At 40.4% G+C, this 17,666-nt stretch overlaps 1 protein-coding gene across 1 annotated transcript; it reads left to right on the top strand.

The window, feature by feature from the left end:
- Positions 1-44: 44 nt before the first annotated feature.
- LOC124856776 (dnaJ homolog subfamily C member 16-like) lies at positions 45-17,611 on the top strand. Its single transcript, XM_047347596.1, has 15 exons — positions 45-420; positions 603-669; positions 793-938; positions 6,127-6,302; positions 6,837-7,021; positions 7,183-7,287; positions 9,653-9,811; positions 9,953-10,083; positions 12,069-12,246; positions 12,433-12,615; positions 12,734-12,810; positions 13,091-13,171; positions 13,305-13,400; positions 14,761-14,931; positions 15,033-17,611. The coding sequence occupies exons 1-15, from the start codon at positions 188-190 to the stop codon at positions 15,511-15,513; spliced, it is 2,469 nt and encodes an 822-aa protein (XP_047203552.1). The 5' UTR covers positions 45-187; the 3' UTR covers positions 15,514-17,611.
- Positions 17,612-17,666: the final 55 nt, after the last annotated feature.

Raw genomic sequence — 17,666 nt, forward strand, 5'->3', positions numbered from 1 at the left:
GACAATCCAAACCGGACGTTTTACGTCTCGTAGGTCGCGTCGTCTGACGCTTTCGATTTGCAGATGTCCATCATCAGTAGGGAAAATGATGGCCTTGTCGTAGTAAAGCGGTTGCATGTTGCCCGTACTTTAGCTTGACACTGGAAACCTTCACAGACCCGACCATGTAAGGTTTAATCTCCGCTGTATGATAGCTGCCGTGACGTCAGACTGTAACAGCAGCATAAAGATGATGACGGCTCGGAGCACTGGTTGGACCGCTCGGACATGTCCAGTCTCTCTCGCCATTTTTCTGCTCATTATTACTTTACATGTGGTGCAATCGACTTACGACTTTGACCCGTATAAGGTCCTGAGCGTCAGCAGGAGTGCCAGTCAAGCAGAAATTAAGCGGGCATACAAGAACCTGGTCAGAGAATGGTGAGTAACACTAGTGTGTGAGAGGCCATTATGTTCATTTGTGAGTGATCGGTCCTATCAAGCAAAAAAAATAGTGCCAATTAATACTGGTCATTTAATGCTCCTCGTAGTCCTATACTGCTAAACATGGTGCACTTCGTGGACCACGTGGTTTATGATGTCATACGTTGCTTTTTCTTTAGGCACCCAGACAAGAACAAGGACCCCGGTGCTGAAGACATGTTTATAAAAATTTCCAAGTCCTACGAGGTGAATGAAAAAACTGTCTGCATATCTTATACAGGCTGCACACCTGCTTGTTTTCTCGTTTTCTACTCAGTTTTATTGTCTTAAAGGAGACCAGTCTCCTCTCACTTCGTCTTTTACTCACAGATCCTTTCTAATGAGGAGCGAAGGTCCAACTTTGATCGCTATGGACAGATGGATGAAAACCAACCATTCGGACAGTCGCAACATCGCGGTTTCCGCCACTTTGATCACAGTTTCTACTTCGATGAGTCCTTTTTCCATTTTCCCAGGTTATTCTATTTTTTTTTTCAGTTGTTGACGTTGCAAAGGAGCTGGGCGCAGCCTCAGAGTGGACTTGACACCAAAATGTAAAAAAAATAAATCCCAGAACTGTCAGAAAAATCCACTTTAGTGATGGGACCTATGGCTGTCTTAAGGGAATTGAATCTTCAGCACCTATTCAGTCAAAGGCTCGTTTAAAGGATTGATTTTTGAAAATGTACATATTTCGAAGAACAAGCCATTTTATCTCTAATGGTAAATATATACATTTTGGGGAAACCTGGCATGTGTAGGTGAAATTAACTAAGTTTAATTATCTATTAAGTAAGACTAGTGTTTTTATTTAAAGGTGCAAAATACAACCACAGTATGTGTTTCCATAAAATTAGGTATAAAATACCAAAATATAAATATCAAATACCCATGTAGTCTTTACTATAAGTATTGTGTGCTTTAATAGCATTTTATTCTTATTTGTAATATAGAAACAAAATAAAGAAAGCAAAATATAACATTAGAGAAGAGAAAAAAGTGGACTTAAGTTGCTTTTGAAACCAAAATTACCTACAGCACCATTAAGTATAGAAATTAAGGCAACGCACCAATGTTAGTCAACACTTAACATTTGAGGAGCTTACGTGACCATCCTTTTCTCCTCTGTCCCACTGCATGCAGCCCGCGTGGGCATCACAGCCATGTGGCACACAGTGCCACGCACCTGCCGCATTTAGTTCCCTAAGTAATAAATATAATATAATTTAAAATTAAATTAGAAAGTATCGAGCGCAGTGCGTGAAGAGCATTATAGGCAAGCAAAGTACCGTAGTGAAAAACAAAGAACTGTTCTCACAAACTGAGACTTGAGTCGTATTGTTCAAGGTAAAAAGCCGTTCAAAAGAATCGGATTGTTCGTGAACGTCACATCACTAACCCACTTATCTGTCTAAAAGAAATATTCTTACTTTACTAAGTAAAGGTGGGAGAAAAAAAAACATCTACAAAGATCAAAGGAAGACCACCCCTACAAACTCCTTATAATTTGCATATACAGATTTTTGTTTTTGCAGATGTGCTCAACAACTCCAATGAACTAAAGTTATGAGCTGACATGTTACACCAGCAGTCGTACAAGTGGACATGGGGTTTACCCATGGTCCACGATAAACAGCATGAAACATCTTCACAGGACTAAAAGGAGGGTTTATATAAATAATTTCACTGTGGTTAATGTGAGGTAAGAAAGTGTTTGTTTGCATGTTAAATTAAGAAATAATATTTATTGTTATGATTGTGTTCCAATTTTAAGTTGAGTTCACCATAAGACCAGTTAAGATATTTATAAAATGATACAAATTAAATAGAACCTTGTGTGTATGGCGTCACATTCCTGCCAAAAATCAGAGGAGCGTATTAAGCAATCATAACACCGCATCTTTCAATCGAGAGAGCGCATAGCTCTGATCGCGGGCTTGCACCTTTATTCGAGAGTCTTTGAACGCAGCACGGCGAGCAGTAAAAGACCCCCCCCTGCACCCATCTGTTCGTTCTAGAAAAATTACGCTCTCTCGCTCTGTTTAGTGGGCGTATTTGTGCGTTGGGGGCAGAAACCCTTCTGATTGATCTGATTGGCCGGATTTTTACCTCATATGCGGTCGAAGCCGCACATGACATTGCCTTATAGGAAAAGAAGAGCAGGGATGAAGAAAACGAGGAATAAATAAGAAGGTAAGGAAAGGAAAAGCTGGTTGTTCACTGCAACACTTTTTTTTTTTTTTACCAGTGACATTTATCCAAAAAGAAATCAAGATTATTACAGATGTTAAGAGTGGTGTGAGACTCACTTCCTCTGACATCTCACGATTAACTCTTTAATGCTGTCCTCAACTGTATCAAACAACAATGTCAATAAAACGGTTATTATAATCAGCATCCAGAGTTTAGAGAAAACTTCCTCTCAGACACATACTGTTAGTGTTGTGATTTTGACATCTACAATTAGAAATTGTCTCAGGCTAATTAATTTAGCATATCCACAGCTAACTGATTGCTAATAAAGTAATCAATAATCATTCAAGAATCTTTACTGTCATTATGAGACCATAATAAAATTTTGTTGAGACATCCAGCTCAGAATGCAACATAGGATAAAAGTCAGAAATTTAAAACACTTAGAAACACATAGAAAAATAAGCATCCTTAGAGGACACCCTTGAAAAATATCAATAAAATAAATTGTCACCGGTAAGAAAATGTTGCAATCAACTTTTCCTTTCCTTGCCTTCTTATTTATTCCTCGTTTTCTTCAACGCTTTGAATCCACGTCACCTTCCCTGCTCTTCTTCTTCTCCCATAAGGCAAGCTCCTGTGCGGCTGCGACCGGATATGAGGTGAAATCCGGCCAATCAGATCAATCAGAAGAGTTTCTGCCCCCAACGTACAAATACGCCCACTAAACAGAGCGAGAGAGCGTAATTTTTCTAGAACGAACAGATGGGGCGGGGGGGGGGGGGGGGGGGGGGATTTGAATTTAAATCCTAAAACACGTATATTATGTAGATTTGCTACTAACAGACTGATATATACAGGTCCATCTCAAAAAATTAGCATATTGTGATAAAGTTCATTATTTTCCATAATGTCATGATGAAAATTTAACATTCATATATTTTAGATTCATTGCACACTAACTGAAATATTTCAGGTCTTTTATTGTCTTAATACGGATGATTTTGGCATACAGCTCATGAAAACCCAAAATTCCTATCTCACAAAATTAGCATATCATTAAAAGGGTCTCTAAACGAGCTATGAACCTAATCATCTGAATCAACGAGTTAACTCTAAACACCTGCAAAAGATTCCTGAGGCCTTTAAAACTCCCAGCCTGGTTCATCACTCAAAACCCCAATCATGGGTAAGACTGCCGACCTGACTGCTGTCCAGAAGGCCACTATTGACACCCTCAAGCAAGAGGGTAAGACACAGAAAGAAATTTCTGAACGAATAGGCTGTTCCCAGAGTGCTGTATCAAGGCACCTCAGTGGGAAGTCTGTGGGAAGGAAAAAGTGTGGCAGAAAACGCTGCACAACGAGAAGAGGTGACCGGACCCTGAGGAAGATTGTGGAGAAGGGCCGATTCCAGACCTTGGGAGACCTGCGGAAGCAGTGGACTGAGTCTGGAGTAGAAACATCCAGAGCCACCGTGCACAGGCGTGTGCAGGAAATGGGCTACAGGTGCCGCATTCCCCAGGTCAAGCCACTTTTGAACCAGAAACAGCGGCAGAAGCGCCTGACCTGGGCTACAGAGAAGCAGCACTGGACTGTTGCTCAGTGGTCCAAAGTACTTTTTTCGGATGAAAGTAAATTCTGCATGGCATTCCGAAATCAAGGTGCCAGAGTCTGGAGGAAGACTGGGGAGAAGGAAATGCCAAAATGCCAGAAGTCCAGTGTCAAGTACCCACAGTCAGTGATGGTCTGGGGTGACCGTGTCAGCTGCTGGTGTTGGTCCACTGTGTTTTATCAAGGGCAGGGTCAATGCAGCTAGCTATCAGGAGATTTTGGAGCACTTCATGCTTCCATCTGCTGAAAAGCTTTATGGAGATGAAGATTTCATTTTTCAGCACGACCTGACACCTGTTCACAGTGCCAAAACCACTGGCAAATGGTTTACTGACCATGGTATCACTGTGCTCAATTGGCCTGCCAACTCTCCTGACCTGAACCCCATAGAGAATCTGTGGGATATTGTGAAGAGAACGTTGAGAGACTCAAGACCCAACACTCTGGATGAGCTAAAGGCCGCTATCGAAGCATCCTGGGCCTCCATAAGACCTCAGCAGTGCCACAGGCTGATTGCCTCCATGCCACGCCGCATTGAAGCAGTCATTTCTGCAAAAGGATTCCAGACCAAGTATTGAGTGCATAACTGTACATGATTATTTGAAGGTTGACGTTTTTTGTATTAAAAACACTTTTCTTTTATTGGTCGGATGAAGTATGCTAATTTTGTGAGATAGGAATTTTGGGTTTTCATGAGATGTATGTCAAAATCATCCGTATTAAGACAATAAAAGACCTGAAATATTTCAGTTAGTGTGCAATGAATCTAAAATATATTAATGTTAAATTTTCATCATGACATTATGGAAAATAATAAACTTTATCACAATATGCTAATATTTTGAGAAGGACCTGTATATAAAAATGTGTTACTTACAGCTCATGAAAACCCAAAATTCAATTTCTCAGGGATATAAAATATTACGTAAGAATTTTAATACAGAAGTATCAGCTTGCAGAAAAGCATGCCTATATATCATTGGTCCTATGTCTTTTTCTAATACTCTTAGAAACTTAATTTGGGGTTTACATGACGTGTAAGGTATAATCATCAAAACAGAAATATAGGCTCGAAATATATAACTGTATCATTATGAAATTATTCTATATGACTTTCATCTTTTGATTTGAATTGCTGAAGTAAAATAACTTTTTCATTTTATTTTATTAAGATCCACCTGTAGAGATGGATCGATGTATCAGTAACGCTTGGATCCAACAAAATGATTTGGTCTTAGTATTGAGCCTTGAAGCCCACCTTTTGTGATATTCCGATAACAGAGAAATGACCAGTAAGCTGCACGCAGTGCTTACAACCTGAGAGATAATATGAAAACCAGCTGACGACTCGGTCTGAAAGGCCTTGATCTACACAGTCTAACGGCTTCCACGAGTTATTTCCAAACACTAGTAGAGGTAGCTGGAGTGCTGTGCTGTTTTCTGAACCAGACTGTTTGGGAGATACAGTACAGTTAGTTCTTTAATTGATTTATTAAATCCACGTTTCCTTCTATGACATCCCAAATCATTTTGACCATCTAGAAAAGGTTTCTTCTAGAAATCACTGCCTATTCCTTTGCGTCAAAATTGAACATTTTACCTGTGGTAATGATAAATGAGTTATAAACTCTATGCATTTCTAATTCTTACAGCCCTTTAAAGAGGTGCTGCTAATGGAATGTTTCTACCTAATTGGAGACATTTTTGACAAGCAAAGTCAAATAATCATTCTTGCTTTTTTTGTTGTAAAAAGGGATACATTTTGTAAGAAATTCAAGCTTCCAGCTTCTTTTTTTTTTTTTTTTTTTTTTTTTGGTGAACCCTAAAAGTCATATTTTTCTGTCTGATCTTGTTCCAGGTCCAGGGATTTTGCAGACAGCAAGTACATGCTGCACCATGCGCACTTTAACAGTGACGTTCTCCCAGACAGTTACAAGAGGCCATACCTTATCAAAGTGACTTCAGAGTGGTGCTTTGCCTGCATCCACATTGAGCCTGTGTGGAAAGAGGTGGCGATGGAGCTGGAACCTTTGGGTAAGACTCAGATTTTCTTTAAAAACATAACATAATACATAATTTTAGTCTACAGAGTAATTTAAATTTGCCATTTTAGCTGTTTCAAAACAGCATATGTGAAACACACCATAGCCTGTGAAATTGTTCTGGCTTTTCTGTTTTAAAATAAATCTATCCAATAAATAACTGGATAGTCGCATACTCAGACTGATATTTGCACTGGTCTTAGAAATATTTGTGCTGACTTGACAGTACTTTCTTCGCTAGGACTTGTTTTCCTTCATATTTATATGTGATCTAAAATAATCTAAAATAGCACCGTTTGCATGAGTACTGTGGCAGTTGTACTAGTGGTCATCAAGATTTGCTTTGATAAAATAAACATATCCCTGAAGCTTCTTTTTTTTGTACATATATTCATTTGGCTGTAGCATTTTTGTGAGATAATACTTCAAGCAGAATTTCAGATATGACAAAATGACCAGTAAGGGGGTTGTTAAGATTTTACCACTTTAGCATGTTGTATCATTATTTGTGTTAATGTTGAATTAGGCGTGGGCTTCGGCATCGTAGACCTTGGTTCTGAGCGTCGCTTGGCCAACCAGCTGGGGGCTTATCAGGCTCCCTCCATCATCGGGCTGGTGAACGGCAGGATGACCTTCTTCCACCAGGCTGTAGTACGGGAGCACCTGCGACAGTTTGTGGAGGATCTGCTGCCTCACAACCTGGTGGAGAGGGTAACTACACGTTCATTTCACCTTTACAAAGATTTCTGTGGAGTTACAGACTGATCACTGCTTCTATAGTTGATTCCTGTTAATTGTAAAGTGCATGGTGTTTTTATGTATCCAAAACCCGTTGTTTTTCTTTAAATAACTTCTATTATGTTCTTTTACAGATCAATGACAACAACTATCAGGCTTTTCTTGACAGTTGGCGTGTGGAAAACAAGCCCAGTTTGCTGCTGTTTGACGTGGTTCCTGTTGTGCCTCTTCTGTACAAGGTAACGGCATCTGCTGGCTGACAGACGACAGCAGTCTGAAAGAGGTTTACTGCGACACTCATACTGGAAATCTTTTAAATGGATATAATGTGTTATTAACCTTCACACACTGGTTGTTGTTCATCACTTGAGGAAGATTTGTTCTTTTATCTGTATGGAAATATCACAATTTGACAATTTGTAATGGTGTCAATGAAATGCTGCTTGCTTTAAGACCATGTTTGATCTTCTTCCCAGTTCAGATTCTCTGTGTGGTCATACAAACTGTTGCATATAAAGTACAGACCAAAGGTTTGGACACACCTTCTCATTCAAAGAGTTGTCTTTATTTTCATGACTATGAATATTGTAGCTTCACACTGAAGGCATCAAAACTATGAATTAACATGTGGAATTATATACTGAACAAAAAAGTTTGAAACAACTGAAAATATGTCTTATATTCTAGGTTCTTCAAAGTAGCCACCTTTTGCTTTGATTACTGCTCCGCACACTCTTGGCATTCTGTTGATGAGCTTCAAGAGGTAGTCACCTGAAATGGTTTTCACTTCACAGGTGTGCCCTATCAGGTTTAATAAGTGGGATTTCAAGCCTTATAAATGGGGTTGGGACCATCAGTTGTGTTGTGCAGGAGGTGGATACAGTACACAGCTGATAGTCCTACTGAATAGACTGTTAGAATTTGTATTATGGCAAGAAAAAAGCAGCTAAGTAAAGAAAAACGAGTGGCCATCATTACTTTAAGAAATGAAGGTCAGTCAGTCCGAACAATTGTGAAATCTTTGAAAGTGTCCCCAAGTGCAGTTGCAAAAACCATCAAGCGCTACAAAGAAACTGGCTCACATGAGGACCGGCCCAGGAAAGGAAGAGCAAGAGTCACCTCTGCTGCGGACGATAAGTTCATCCGAGTCACCAGCCTCAGAAATTGCAGGTTAACATCAGTTCAGATTAGAGAACAGGTCAATGCCACACAGAGTTCTAGCAGCAGACACATCTCTAGAACAATTGTTAAGAGGAGACTGTGTGAATCAGGCCTTCATGGTAAAATAGCTGCTAGGAAACCACTGCTGAGGACAGGCAACAAGCAGAAGAGACTTGTTTGGGCTAAAGAACACAAGGAATGGACATTAGACCAGTGGAAATCTGTGCTTTGGTCTGATGAGTCCAAGTTTGAGAACTTGGGTTCCAACCACCGTGTCTTTGTGCGGCGCAGAAGAGGTGAACGGATGGACTCTACATGCCTGGTTCCCACCGTCAAACATGGAGGAGGAGGTGTGATGGTGTGGGGGTGCTTTGCTGGTGACACTGTTGAGGATTTATTCAAAATTGAAGGCATACTGAACCAGCATGCCTACCACAGCATCTTACAGCGGCATGCTATTCCATCCGGTTTGCGTTTAGTTGGACCATCATTTATTTTTCAACAGGACAATGACCCCAAACACACCTCCAGGCTGTGTAAGGGCTATTTACCAAGAAGGAGAGTGATGGGGTGCTGCGCCAGATGACCTGGCCTCCACAGTCACCGGACCTGAACCCAATCGAGATGGTTTGGGGTGAGCTGGACCGCAGAGTGATGGCAAAAGGGCCAACAAGTGCTAAGCATCTCTGGGAACTCCTTCAAGACTGTTAGAAAACCATTTCAGGTGACTACCTCTTGAAGCTCATCAACAGAATGCCAAGAGTGTGCAGAGCAGTAATCAAAGCAAAATGTGGCTACTTTGAAGAACCTAGAATATAAGACATATTTTCAGTTGTTTCACACTTTATTGTTCAGTATATAATTCCACATGTGTTAATTCATAGTTTTGATGCCTTCAGTGTGAAGGTACAATATTTATAGTCATGAAAATAAAGAAAACTCTTTGAATGAGAAGGTGTGTCCAAACTTTTGGTCTGTATATATGCCAAAAAATACCATCTTAAGCTGACATGGTTACATTTACAGGATAGGATTATTCGGTAAAACAGAACCTAGTAAGTTATTTTGATGAATAGTTTTTTCATAATCCATTTTAACTTAGTGCTAAATTTCTATCCTAATATTAAAAAGAAGAAGAAGTTTGGTCATTTTTATTTTGTGTTGCAATACATTTCGCCATATTAGGTGTTTGACTGAGGCTAAAAATCATGGAATATTATATAAGAAGCAGACAAATAGTTTATCACTAATAGAACGTAAACGTTCCTTCATGGCTTCAAGATGGGTAATATTTTTATGTGGTGTTAAAGACGTCTTTACAACCATTTGAAAAATTAAAATTGAACCCTGTTAGATCTGTTTAGGTTACTCTGCTTTCATTTTGCCTACTCTTGTATTTCTTTTAAAACGTATTTTCATTTATTATGCCTCACCATCCTTCAGTTGACAGCATTTGCCTTCAGAGACTACGTTCGCTTTGGCTACGTGGATCAAGGTGCAACCCACAACACTAAGCTCCTGCAGCAGTTTAACATCAACACCTACGCTCCCACCATGCTGTTGTTTAAGGAGGACACAGAGAAGCCTGTAGACGTCATCCAGGTACACCTTGTATTCACTGAAGTCTAGGACTCTTTTTTTTCTTTTTTTTTTTAAATAAAAAGTATCTTTTTGATTTGATTTAGTTTATGCAATTTTTTTAAGGGAATAACATAAACTCGTCTTGACCTTTGCCTCTTTCAGGCCAGAGGCATGAAGAAACAGCTGATGGATGAGTTTGTTTCGAACAACAAGTTTCTGCAGGTGCCGCGGCTCATCAACCAGCAGCTGTTTGATGAGCTGTGTCCCGTTAAACAGTTTCACCGGCGGAGGAAGTAAGCAAAGTTAGAGCAGATTGTTGTTTTTGTGGATGGCTTCATTTGGCTCCTCTTCACTCTTAAATGAAAACCAACTTTTTCTGCCCCGTCGGCACCTCTTGTCTACGTGCAGATCTCGTTTTGGTGTGACTGATATTAGGATTCATTTTTTAACAACGTTATATTGTGTCAATGATGTCGCTGCCTACTTCATGTATGACCAGACTTGAAACCACAGCAACAGTGGACCAAAATCCATATAAAACCTGAAGAGACTGGATTTTGCCCATTCTTCTTTGCAAAACAGCTCAAAGTCATTCTTGCCACAGATTCTCAGTTGAATTTAGATGCAGACTGGGCCATTCAGACACAAACATTAATATGTTTGTGTCTGAATCATTCCATCATTGCTTTCACTGTATGTTTAGGCTTGTTGTCCTACTGAGAGGTAAACCTCTGCTCCCAGTGTACCATTATTCGCAGTCTCTAACAGGTTTTCTTCCAGTATTGCCCTGTATTTAGCATCATCTACGTTCCCATCAGCTCTGATAAGCTTCCGTGACCCTTTTGAAGAAAATCATTCTCACATCATGATGCTGCCACCACCATGTTTCACGGTGGGGGTGGTGTGTTCAGGGTGAATTACTGCCAAATATAGAAGTAGAAATATCCTTTATTGTCCCACAGTGGGGAAATTCACTGCACGGAGGAGCGCAGAGATGTGCAAAGAATCATTATTGCTTCATTGTGCAGCTAGGATGCAGCAGTCTGTCACTGAAGGAGCTCTCCAGTTCTTCAACAGCTTCATGCATGAGGTGGGAGACATTGTCCAACAACAATGTTATTTTTGCCAGAGTCCTGTTTGTCTCCCACCACCTGCACATGGTTGAGGGGACATCTTAGGACAGAGCTGGCCTTCCTGGTGAGCTTATCTAACGGCTTCTTCTCAGCTGTAGATAAGCTGCTTCTGCAACAAACTACACCACAGAAAATGACTGATGGAACCATAGAGTCAAAGAAAGTCTTTAGGACCACCACCTGCACTTCAAAAGATCTCGGTCTTTGGATTCCTCAGCAGGTAGTCATCTCTGACCCTTCCTGTATAGAGCGTCATTGTTGTGACCCGAGTCAAGTTTATTGTTCAGGTGAACACCCAGGTCCACTCTCAACGTCAGTTTCCTGGATGTTCACCGGTGTCAGTGTGGTGTGTCTGCGTCTGTGGAAACCCACCACCAGCTGCTTGGATTTCCCCGTGTTGGTCAGGAGGTGCTTCCACTGGCACCAATCCACAAGGTGTCCACTGTCTGTACTCTGAGTCTTCCTCACCTGTGATTAAGTCGACTATGGCAGAATCATCTGAGAACTTCTGAAGATGACAGCCAAGGGATGCAGAAGTCTGCAGTGTAGAGGGTGATCAGGCACAGTGTCAGCATAGTTCCCTGTGGGGCCCCTGCACTGGAGACCAGCCTGTCAGAGAAACAGCCCCATGTCCCCACATACTGCGGGCGACATGGGAGATAGTCCAGTAAGTAGTCCTGAAGGTGCAGTTTTTTGTTTGTTCTGAGTTTACCACGTTTGTGCACATATTTGCTGTGTCCCCTACAAGGGCTTTTCTGAGGGCTTTTTTCTGTACAGATGCACAACTAATAGTGTGGTGTTGGCAGATTCTCCCACCTAAGCTGTGGATCTCTGCATCTTGTCCAGTGTTACATTGGGCTCTTAGCAGCTTCTCTGATTAATGCTCTCATTGCCCAACCTGTTATTTTAGATGGATTTTAGATCCATGTCTTGGTTAGGGTTATAGTGGTACTATTCTTTCTTGGATGATACATTAAACAGTGCTCTATGAGATGTTCAAAGCCTGGGATATTGTTTGTGGATAGGTTTGAGGTTGTAATGTGGCAAAATGTAAAGAAGTTCAAAATGAATACAGTAGCGAGGCACTATATATCATGTTGGTATAAATTGTCCAGCAGGAAAATTTACTGTGACTGTTTTTTCAGGTACTGTGTGCTGCTCATCACTGGGGAGGATGAAGCTTTCCACCCAGGCAACAAGGCCTTTGTGGACTTTGCCACTGTCAACAAAAAAGACGTTCTACGGTTTGCATATGTCTACCAACGTCAGCAGCAGCCTCTCTGTCAGGCACTTCTACACACTCAGGCTGCCACCTTTCCTCAGGTCAGTTCATTCACAAAATCAGTAAATGTCAAGGACAAGATGACCCTGTTTTTCCCCCTCCGCTTCCGGAGCACAAAACGCTGGAAGTCGTATCAGATTTCTTGTTTCAGATTACAGACACACAATGTCTGACGTGCTGCGACAACCCCGTTTACAGTAAAAAATGCTCTCCAATAACACTGCCAGGTGGTGATTCTGGAGAGGCGGAGTCAGGCAGGCAGGGTGCTGTACCGCTCTGTGAGCAGCGGCTGGAACGGCAGCGAGGAGGACAAGTACCGTCTCCACGAGCAGCTGGAGCTCCTGCAGAAAGACCCCACCTACCTGAGCTCCGACACAACCTTACCAGAACTCAACAATGAGATGGCTCCAGTAAGTCATAGATGTGACCTGAGCTGAGTTTGGAGCCAGAAAGCCATGTTTTTACCTTGCACCATGTTGAATTTTTAATGGATGCTGCAGTTTGCTCTGTTTTTGATCTTGTCTCCAGATTTTTATTATTCAGTGGATGCATGCTGCTTATGATTACATCCTTCAAATATATGATGGCCTTCTCTACTCAAACTGGTAAGACAGTACCAGGAAGCTGCAGGATGCAATGCAAAAAAAAAAAAAACAGTGTTTGTTGAAACAAGATCAGAAGCTGCTTTAAGATCTTGAGGGTAGAGTTAGTCTGTCCTGTTAAAGCTGCAATGCTCCTCATTGAATGTGGTACAAGTAGGGGCTACGTTTTCTACCTCGGGACTTTATATAAAGTTACTAGTGGGGCAAATTACAGTCTACACTTGTGTCTGGGAATTTAAATGGTTTTTGTTTAAATAAAAATATATATTTTCTTTACTTTCAGGCGAGAGATGATGCCCATTCTGTCCTTGATCTTCTCAGCTCTCTTCATTCTGTTTGGGACTGTTATCATCCAGGCTTTCAGGTGAGATTTAATGTAATGCAATCGCTTTAATGAGTATGCAGATATTTAATTGTGTTCCTTAATGCCAACATCATAGTTCACGGTTGTTTAGAAGAGCTTTCAGCTCTGATCCCTTGTTTGCTGTTGTTACCAGTGAGCCAAGTGAGAGCAAACCTCACAAACCGAAGCCAAAGGAGCAAAACACAACTCAAACTGAGGATGATGCATCTAGCAGAGCAAGTACCTCAAGGTAATGCAGTTACATGAAATAAGCACAAGACACAGCCAAAATATGACAAATAGTACCTATTTTGTTTGGATATTTTGGATGATCTAATGGTATTGTCATTTCACAGAAACTTCTGAATTATTGTTTGAAGTTTTGTATTTCTGTGACAGTTTATTAAAATGTTGACCTTGATAAGGTAGGAAGGTTTTTAGAGTAATCATAGCTAACTAATGAATATAATATCTAGGTATTTCTTTTTTTTTTAGAATGAAACGGTTCAGTTTTAATGAAAATGCATGAAACTGGCATTACCGAGCTGACCTTGTTGAAGGGCCACTGGTCAGCAACATAGCTTTTCAGACTGTTTAATAAGTGTTCAGACTAGCTCCTACAGAGCATGTCTGAACACAAATGGCCCATGTTTTTGCAGCTCGTCAGTTTTATACAAACAATTCCTGGTTTAATTTTCATGACTGCTTATAATAGCTTTGATATCACTGTGTAATTTATCTCTCTGAAGTCAGAACAATGGAAGACCTCCTGCGATGGAACAGCAGAGGACATTTGCTACCACCTTGTGCGAGTTTACTTTTTTAATTGTGTTGTTTCTTTTGCTTTACAGCACTCCTGTCATGCTCAGTAGGAATACTGGTTGATCAGATATTATATTTCTTACTTAAATGTACAGAATATTCACCTTGACAGAAAGAAAATCTACTAATTGGAGTGAATTTATTCTTTCTTTTTGACATCGTTCAGTTTCTAACTAGTAACCAATGACGTGAGACATGGGCCCATTTGTGTTTGCCACGGGCTACTAAATGAGGATCAATAACCTCTACTAGGACTTTAATTGGAAGGGTGTGCTTTGGTCAGATGGGCCTAAGATTGAGCTTTCTCTGCAACAATCGCTACAGGTTTGTGTGGCACAAAACGAAGGATGAATGTGTGGAGGATCTATAATGCTGAGGGGATTTGGGGGCTCAGGAACCTTCTTAGAGTGAATGGTGTCATGAACTCAGGAGATATGAAATAAAGTTCTGGTGGACTGTATATGTACACTGAAAATGTATCATCATCATTTTTATCTTAAAACTAATAATTTCTTCACATAGGAGTGTTTTCGCTCTGAAAAATTGTGCTGAAATTTACCGTTTCCTCAAATTTTTCAGGATGAGTTTATGCCACAGTTAGAAATATGGAAATTATATTAGAGATTTTATTTACACATCCTTACCAGTGGCACATCTGTACCCCTTTCAACAGACGCATCAAGTATTCACAAATATATGTGGACAGATATCTAATCTGTAGGCGCATAACTTAGTGTTGCTCTTGTGTTAACTTTGCTCTCCTCTATTGTTTCCTGTGGTTTGTGCAGCCGTCCTCCAAGGAAGGACTTTGTGGAAGTGACCGAGCTAACAGATATCACCTACACTAGTAACCTGGTGAAACTAAGACCGGGTCACATCAACGTTGTACTGGTGCTCACCAATGCCTCCAAAAATGCTTTGCTCAGGAAGTTTGCAAAGGAGGTTTTCTCTTTCTCTGGGTGAGTCTCCGGGATGAATACACACTTCGAGATTTATTTGCTCTATTAAGACGTAGCCCATATTTCCTATTTGTAAACCGAAAATTCTTGTCCTACCTTAGCACTCAGACCCTCCACTTCTCCTTCCTTAATGCTGATAAGCACCGCCACTGGATGCCATTGCTCCTTCATTCAGCCTGTCCTGCGGGACCGAGTGAAAGCCACTTCGATGACGAGGAGTCATCAGACTACACAGGCCACGTCCTGGCCCTCAACGGCTACAAGAAATATTTTTGCCTCTTTAGACCTGTCTTCACCGGGGACGACCCCAACGACTCGTCATCTGACACCTCCGACTCCAGGAGGACATCACGGTCCAGATCCAGGTCCAGCTCTCACTCCCGGTCCCGTTCTCATTCCAGGGAAGACGGAGCCATGCCCAAAAGAGGTTCGACCAGGGCCACGAGCATAGAGGTCCACCACAAGCTGGACAGGCTTGGATTGTGGATGGAAAGGCTCATGGAGGGCACCCTGCCCAGATTGTATGTCTCATCGTGGCCTACATTAGGCGAAGCCTCCACCAGCTTCGCCACCGAGAGCTGAGGTCAGAGTAAAGAACAGCTGCACCTTCTGGTTTTGCCTCCTAAACAAAGAAAGCTTCAGAGCAACCATGATGTTTTCAGTTAACTGTTTAAGTTATGTTTGGTAAACGTAGCACGGTACTGATCTGTTGGCACTGATGGTGTTGGTGAGCAGCAACACCCTGCAGAGGAGTGTTAGGATAAAAAAAATGCAAATGTCCATATTGCTTCATCATATTCACAATCCGTATGAATCATAGCGCAGGAGATGTTCACTGCGTCTGGCTCTATCTAAGATTAACACCAAGAGGCAGTAGCAGAAAACTCCTGCTAAGTTAGCAGAAACATTTGTGTGTATATGTATTTGTTACGCTATTCTGTACCACTGGTTTTATTTGTGAATTTCATAATTACATGGACACACCCTGCTCAGTCAGGCCCAGATAAAAACATTGCCTACATCTAAACTGAATGAACTTGAAAATCAAAGTAAGTGCAAAGAAGAGGCAGGAAACACAAAATAACAAAGAATGAGTAGAAAATATCTGAGCAGTTCTGAGCAAAGGCCCTAAAGAATAATGACAGCTTCCAGGGCCAAGAAAGCTCTTCAGACACCCTGCCTTATACAGGGAATGTACATTTAGCCTGTATATTGGGTCATACAGCCAAGCATGGGATATTTAATGTCCAAAAGATGCAACTCAGGACCCGTATATCCCAATTTGGATGTATATGTTGGGCAAAAAAACAGATCCAGCAGCAAAAAAACTGTATGAGCTTATCTCTACTCATTTTTGTCTTAAAGTTGCATTAACAAGCCATATAAATACCCAGTAGAACTCATAGCTAAGAGAATATATAAAAAAAAACCTAAGAGAAAACAAAATTTGAAGCAAATAGTGGGTTAGCTTTGTTTGTGCTTTGTTTTGTTCTGCCATGAAAAATCTCTTTTCTTTATAAATATCAATTTGCTTATAGGACAAGCCATACATGGCTTTTTGTCTATCTTTCCTTTCTCCTGCCCCAGGAGTTTAATTGTTTGCTGTAACCGCTGTCTCTTTTATTCATTAGGTAAAGTCATGCAGTTTGGGAAACAGGCCTTTTTTTGCATTACTTAAATTATTTAAAAACCCATCAAGCCTCTGAAATGCACTTCAAGCTTTGAAACCCTTTCAAGTAGGACATCTCTTCAGAGTTAGATTTTTAGCATGTGGTCTGAAGGACTAGATTTAGGCTCAGAATTATTCATACCCATGGCAGATTTTAAACTATTTTTAAGCAACCAAGAAGTTTGTCTATAATTGGAAATAACACAACATCTTCCAAAAGATGGTGCACAAAATGAAAAATTTATTTTTGTTGTCTTTTTACATTTTAACAAAACAAATGGCATGTTGAATATTATTTAAAACCTTAATAATCTGTGAAAAGCCTTTAGGGATATTGCGGCAATCGAACAGCTTTTTTGATGTTTTCACTGATATTTTTGACCACTCATCTTTTGCAACAAGCTCAAGTCTTTGAGGCTGGAAGGCCTCCCTGTCATCACCCTAATCTTCCAGATTCCAGTCAGGCCTCCAGCTGGGCCACTCCAAAACATTATTACTTCCAGTCAGAGGAAACACCTTGGTCAAATATATGTTTCTTTAACTCAAAATCTGCCAGGGGTATGAATAATTAGCAGTTTAATCTTTTTCTCCTTTTGTCCATAATTTTTGGACCCGATGAATATTAAACTTTTATACACTGATCGTTTAAAAACTAAAAATAGTTTGGCTTGTAACATTTTGTTTGGAACGAACAATCCAGACATTTAATACCGTCTTTTTTTAAATCTTAACCTTTAACCTCGAAGTGTGTATGCTTGGGTAGCTAGACTTTAAAAACGCTGCTGGATAAATGTAGTCATTTTTTCCCACTGAATGCTTAAATATTTCACATTTCCTGATGTTGAACTTAACTGTTAATAACACATTGCTGCTCAACAAATGATTTTTTTTTCTGCTCTAACGGTACAAAATGAAAGAGGACTCATTTTCAAAAACCTTTTATTTATTAAAATGTGTGCATCAATTTCTGTTTTGCTTCTTGGAACTAATAAATATTTTTATCTACATTAACTGTGCATCCTAAGTTTTTAGTCAATGTTGCAAAACCTTTTGTATACTTAGTCAA

The sequence above is a fragment of the Girardinichthys multiradiatus genome, chromosome 20, assembly GCF_021462225.1.
Source record: "Girardinichthys multiradiatus isolate DD_20200921_A chromosome 20, DD_fGirMul_XY1, whole genome shotgun sequence".
NCBI lineage: Eukaryota > Metazoa > Chordata > Actinopteri > Cyprinodontiformes > Goodeidae > Girardinichthys > Girardinichthys multiradiatus.